Source organism: Pogoniulus pusillus, chromosome 39 (assembly GCF_015220805.1).
Source record: "Pogoniulus pusillus isolate bPogPus1 chromosome 39, bPogPus1.pri, whole genome shotgun sequence".
In the NCBI taxonomy this organism is placed as follows: domain Eukaryota; kingdom Metazoa; phylum Chordata; class Aves; order Piciformes; family Lybiidae; genus Pogoniulus; species Pogoniulus pusillus.
In genome coordinates this window covers 404,137-410,136 of record NC_087302.1, presented here as the reverse complement: position 1 = coordinate 410,136, position 6,000 = coordinate 404,137, and the positions used below count along the sequence as shown (strand labels likewise).

Sequence of the window (6,000 nt, the reverse complement as noted above, 5' to 3'; positions counted from 1 at the left end):
GTGAGCCACAGGGCTGCCAGCTGCTTGCCAGGATGGCACCAGGCCAGGTGGCTTTGCCGTGGTCCTTGGCTCTTGGGGACCAGCAGGTTCATGTTTTCAACCCAAGCTCCATTAGTCTCTTCCTGATAATGCCACAAGTGGCTTGGAGAGTCACTGCAGAAGTGCTGCAGGTGTGAGCAGAGGATGCTGTGTGACATGGGGTGCAGTACCTGGAGTGCCCAAGGGCAACCCATCTGCAGTGTGGCATCGCTGAGACTCCCCCACAGCCACCCCCTCAGGCACACTCTCTCTTAGGGCTGTTTATTTGTACCTAAGGCTGATCTCCCAGCTGGCACAGGCAGCTCCCACCATGCTCTTCCCACAGCCACCTCTGAGCCCTTGGCAGGCCCAGCACCCATGGGCACATGGAGCCCACAGTGCCCAGCTTGGGTCAGACCTCCGCCAGGGAATCCAAGTTCTGTGCTGAGGGGCAAGGGCACTGTGGAACCCTGCAGCCAGGGCTGAGCAGGGGCAACAAAGCTTCCAGGCACCAGGAACCCCAGGAGATGGACGGAGCAGGGCAGCATCTGCCCAGCCCACGTTGTGCCCCCTGGGGGCTGCAGCAGTGCTTGGAGACCCCATGTCACTGTGGACCCTGTGACACTGGTGGCACTGCCAGGCTAAGTCCTCTCTTCCTGAAGGGCCTGCTCTGTGCCAGGAGCCCCGTGGTGCTGCCAGCCCAGCTCTGGCTCTGGCAGGACCCTGCAGAGGTGGCTGGCAGGAGGGTGCCAGGAGGTGCTGAGGCTTTAAGGCTGCTTCTGAGCGATGATGTCCCGGACACAGCTGTACAGGGACACATACTGCTCCTGTGGGAGAGAGGGAGCCTGGGGTCAGCTGCCTGCCTGCTTGCTTCCTGCTGCTTCATCACCCCTGAGATGGGGCTGAGAAGGCACCACCAGCTGCAACGGGCAGGAGCAATGTCCTCTGCCTGCCTCGGAGTGCTGTTAGCTGTGGATGTGCCATGGGGTTTGCAAGGCCAAAGAGCAGCTCCAGCTATGCTGCAAGGCCACGAGTGGGGACAGCTCTGCCCTGCTGGAGAGCACAGAATCTAGCAGGGTCCTGAGGCCAGGAGGGAAGACCTTGAGAGCAGGAATTTCCCTGGCAGCAGGAGCTTCCCTGGGGGTAGTCTCAGTGTACCTGAGGCAGGTGCTGGCAGTGGGTCAGGGTAGGTCTCTGCAAGCTCTCAGAGAGGGACAAAAAGCTCTGAGTGGGTCTGGCCCAGCTGCATTGCTTCTCTGATCTTAAGATCCCTGCAGTGCTCAAACGTGGGTCCAGAGATCCCAGGGCTGATGTGGCTTTGGTGCAAGGCTCGGTTCAGGCTGCTCCAGAACGACCCCAGGCCACGGAACAGCCAGGGCCAGGCACTGCCATGGCAGGGCTCCAGCAGGAGCAAGCTGTGGGAAAGGTACCTGAGGCTGTCCTGGGCACAGAGCTGGAGGGCAGCGCCTGAGGCTGGTGTGGGGTGAGATCACAAGGCAGGCAGGAGAGGGGATTAGGGAGCTGGAGGAGGCCTCCCAGCAGCTCACTCATGTGCTGGCTAAGCTGCGAGTCACGAGGAGCTGCCGGAGGGGTCAGCCCCACAGCAGGGTGAGAGAGCCACAGGTCACAGCCAGGCCGTGGGGCCAGGTCACCAGAGGGGGTTCTCACTGAGCCTGGCCTGGTTGGGAACCCCAGAGTGAAAGCTGAGGACTGCCTGAGGGCTGCCCTGATTGCTGCTGATGTGCAGGGCAGTGTGGGCAGGACTCTGCCCAGGGGTGGCCAAGGGCAGCACAAGGGGCACTGGGGACAAGCTGGAGCAGAGGAGGTGGCAGGGGAAGAGGAGGGGAACCTTTGTGAGTGTGAGGGTGCTGGAGCCTGGAGCAGGCTGCCCAGAGAGGCTGTGGAGTCTCCTGCCCTGGAGCCTTTCAAACCCTCCTGGCTGTGTTCCTGTGTGCCCTGCCCTGGGTGCTGCTGCCCTGGCAGGGGCTTGGGCTGGATGATCTGCAGAGGTCCCTCCCAGCCCCTAAGGTTCTGTGGTTCTGTGGATCTGTGACTGGAGGCTGGACATGCTCAGCACAGGGCCAGAAGCAAGAGCTGATCCCGGTGAGCTGCTGGGCTGGAGCTGAGGGCACTCAGGCACCTGGCAGTACCCACGGACTCTCCCCGGGGCTTCACCTTTCCCTTGACTGGCTGCCGACCCCCTGCAAGCAGCAGGCAGTGTCCCAGTCTGACAGCAGCTGGTGCCCAGCGGAGATGGAGGGGTCCTGGAAGCTGGCAGGGGCAGGACCAGTCAGCTGCTTGCAGGAAGCTCTGCAACTGGGGAGCTCTGGGGACATCTGCTCTGGCTCTGCTGTCCCCTGGGGAGATGACTTCCAGGGATGCTGCATCAGCTCTTTCAGTGGAAAGGGAGGCACTGTCCAGAGGGCACCTGTGCTGCCAGCACCCATCAAGACTGGCACACTGGGCTGGCAGGGCACAGCTGTGGCATCACCATACAGTGCCACAGCCCCACAGCTGCAGAGCAGCTGAAATGTGGCAAGCCCTGCAGCTCTGATAGCAGGCAGAGGCCGGAACAGGCTCTGGGCATGGGGATGTGGCAGGGAAAAGCTTCAGAGAAGGGGAACCCCAGCAGGTCCTGGGTGCCCAGCTGGCATCTGCGAGCTGGTGAGCAGGCAGGTTTGCCATGCAGGAGGAGCCCAGGGCTTCCTGCTCTCCAAGGCAGAGTGGCAGTGCCTTGCCTTGAGTGTGGGCTCAGGAGCAATCTAAGCTCTCTGACTCCAGAACTGAGGGGGTGGGAAGCTCCTCCCCGGGCAAAGACAGTGGTGCCCTTCGCTCTCGGTGGCTGGCAGTGCCACGGGGCACGGAGGGGGGCATGGAATGGCGCCCTGCACAGGCTGGCTGTGCTCCTGGGTGGCAGCCACTGCCCTGCCTTTTTCCACCTACCAGGGTCGGGGTCATGAGGCAGCAGCTCCTCGCCAGCCGGAGGGTCACGCCGTAGACGTCCACAGCTCGCTCGGCCCTCATCTGCTGCAGCAGACAGTCCAGGGAGATCAGCAGCCCCATCTGGCTCACACCACCACTGCGAGGGGCAAGGCAGGGTCAGTGCTGCCAGGCCAGGCTCACCTGAACCTCCTTGGCACCAGCTGAAGCAGTGTGCTAGTCTGAGGCTATGTTAGTGAGGCAAACGAGCTGGCAGGCTGCGAGAAGGGAGCGGTGGCTGCTGCAGCCAGGCTTGCTGCGCTCTGGCTCTGCCTGCCTGCGCTTCCCTCCCTGCCTGCTGTCTGGGTAACTCATCCTTCTGCTCCCTAACCCCCCTGGCTGATCCCCAAACTCACCTTGAACGGAAGGCAAAGTCTGGGACAAGGCAGAGAGGTGGAAGGGAGGTGGAAGGGTGGCTGGGAGCCCCTCTGGCAGGGGAGTTGTGTTACTCTATCACTTGTGTACTTCTGTCTGTAGCTGTAGATGTTGTGTGTTGTGCTGAGCTGTGAAGATGAAGCTTCCCTCTCAATCTCCAGCTGGGCTGAGCCTGGTCTGGGTGATTTCATGGGAGTGGGGGGGCAGGGAACTCCCAGACCAGCACAAGAAGTCAGCAGTCCCACGGGACAAGAGGAGCAGCTGAGTGCAATGAGGATGGGGCTGTGAGCACTGGGAAGCCTGTGCTGAGCAGAGGGAGGAGACCCCAAGGTGCCCACTGCAGGAGGCTGGGGTCCAGCCTGCCCTGCCCTGATAGGCTGTGCAGCTCTCACCCAAGTCAGCTCTGCTGTTGTGCCAGTTGTGTTGGCTCCTGTGGGGATGTAACCAGATGAGGATGTCCAGAATGCTCCCAGGGCCCTAGCAGTCAGCCCGGGGATGACTCGGGAATGCCAGCCCCACCCATGCCCGTCCCTGCCCAGCCCTTCCCTCTCTCCTGGCAGAGCACTGCTGCAGCTGGCTCCCAAGCTGAGCTTCCCTGGCTCCCGTGGGCCTGCTCTCAACGCCCCTCAAAGCCCCGGGGTCCTTGGTGGAGGGCTCAGGCGTGTTGGTGGCCATGGCAAGGTGCTGTGCAGCCTGGTGGGGCAGCAGGGGGGCGCTGCCTGCGGGTGGACAGCCGTGGACCTACCTGCAGTGCAGCAGCAGAGGACTGGCACGGCGGCGGTGGCAGCGGCGGGCAGCGGCCAGGAGCTCCAGAAGGCTCTGCACATCTGGCTGCTTCCTGCTGCTCCAGAGGGGGCACAGCAGCTGCTGCAGCTGCCTCTCCTTCGCCTTCTTCTCCTGGGGAGACACAAAGTGCTGGGTGGCTGTCGGGGACCAGGGGCTACTTTGGAGGCAGAGGGGGCCCCTAGGCTGCCAGATGCTCACCCCTGTGAAGCTGCCCAGGCAGCCCCTGCTGGGGCATTGGCAGTGGTGGCTCTGCCCCCCATGGCACCCCAGCCTGCCCTTTGAGGGGGAGGCTGAGAAGTGTGGAGGCCATTTCCAAGCAGGTCAGAAAGACCTCTCAGCAAGGGGTGGGAAAATCCTCCAAGGCCTCTTCTGAAGCCTCCTGCATACACTCAGCAGATCACAGAATCTCCTGCTTGGAAAAGGCCCCAGGATCCCTGAGTCCAGCCACAGCCCAGCAGCTGCCTGTGCTCAGCTGCCAGACCATGGCCCCAGGCTCTGCATCCTGAGGTCTTCTGAACCCCTCCAGCACTGCCCTGGGCAGCCTGTGCCAGTGCTCCATGACCCTTCTGGTGGAGGAATCTTTCCTAATGTGCAACCTAAGCCTCCCCTGGTGCATCTGGAGGCCCTTTCCTCTCATCCTGGGAGAAGAGGCCAGGCCCTGCCTGACTCCAAGCTCCTTTCAGGGAGTTGTGGAGAGCCAGAAGGTCTCCCCCCAGGCTCCTCTTCTCCAGGCTGAACAACCCCAGCTGCCTCAGCAGCTCCTCACAGGACTCATGCTCAAGACCTCTCACCAGCCTCATTGTCCTCCTCTGGACACCAGATACTCTGGATGTTGGGATCCAGATTCCCTCCTGCACTTCTGACCTGCTGAGCCCTGCTCCTGCAGCTGCCCTGGACCTTCCCACTCTGTTTGCCAGCAGTGAGAACAGCCCAGGCCAGCCCCCTTCACACGTACATGTTTCATTTTGAGCTGGATGCACCTGCACCCAGAGACCAGCTTCTCCGTGCCACACTGGATGGTCAGCAGCTGCGTGCAGAGGGAGTCTCCTTCCAGGGGCCAGCAGCTCTCACCTGGGACCTGTGGACAAGTTTGGCTTTCTGCTGGTGGTGGCCAACTTTCTGATCAGTCATCACCTTACACATCTGTGATGGGCTTGGGCCAAGAGCATTCCCAGCATGTTTCAGGTCTGCTCCTTCCCCACCTAAGCCCTGGGGGTGTTTCTGGAAGCACAGCAGAGTGCAGCCAGATCCCAGCTCTCACGGAGCTGCCTGGCATTGGCACCCTGCACAGCAAATGCTCTCCACCTTGGCTGCCCACAGGCAGGAGCTGCTGTCCTTGGGTGCTGTGGACATGTAACCTGAAGAGCAGCAGCTGAAGCCAGGGCTGTGGGGTGGGCAGCCAGAATCTGTGCCCCTGGCAAGCTGTGGGACCACCAAGACAGGGAAGGCTCTTTTCAGATAGGCTGGATCTGCACCTAGGCTTCCTGCTCCTCCCAGCTCCAGACCCCTGCTCTGCCACAGCACAGACACAGCACCTTACCTCCCCCTTCTCCTGCCATGGGAGAAGAGTCAGGATGGTGTGAACATCCTGTTCCCACACCAGGGTCCAGAAGTCCTCCATGGTCAACTTATCAGGCCCCTGGACAGCCAGGTAGTCCCTGCTGGAGCTGCAGCCCTGGGCAGGGAACAGGAAGGTCACTCGGCTGCTGGAGAGGGGACACAGGAACCACAGCAGCCCAGGCAGCTGCTGGGCCAGGGAAGGTGGCAGCTCAGCAGGTCACGAGGCAATGAGAGAGGAAGGGAAGTGAGGACAACCCAGAGAGGGCAGGTAAGGGAATACAC

General features: G+C 61.9%; 1 protein-coding gene across 3 annotated transcripts in view; it reads right to left on the bottom strand.

The window, feature by feature from the left end:
* Window positions 1-284: 284 nt before the first annotated feature.
* LOC135191422 (receptor-type tyrosine-protein phosphatase V-like) overlaps window positions 285-6,000 on the bottom strand; it is a 41,600-nt gene continuing 35,884 nt past the window's right edge. For all 3 annotated transcript variants that reach the window (XM_064173711.1, XM_064173713.1, XM_064173714.1), the window contains 5 exons: window positions 5,699-5,833; window positions 5,114-5,236; window positions 4,118-4,269; window positions 2,962-3,097; window positions 285-845 (listed from right to left, as the gene is read on the bottom strand). In XM_064173711.1, coding sequence (XP_064029781.1) covers window positions 786-845; window positions 2,962-3,097; window positions 4,118-4,269; window positions 5,114-5,236; window positions 5,699-5,833 — 606 coding nt within the window. In that variant the 3' untranslated portion in view covers window positions 285-785. The remainder of the gene's footprint in view (window positions 846-2,961; window positions 3,098-4,117; window positions 4,270-5,113; window positions 5,237-5,698; window positions 5,834-6,000) is intronic.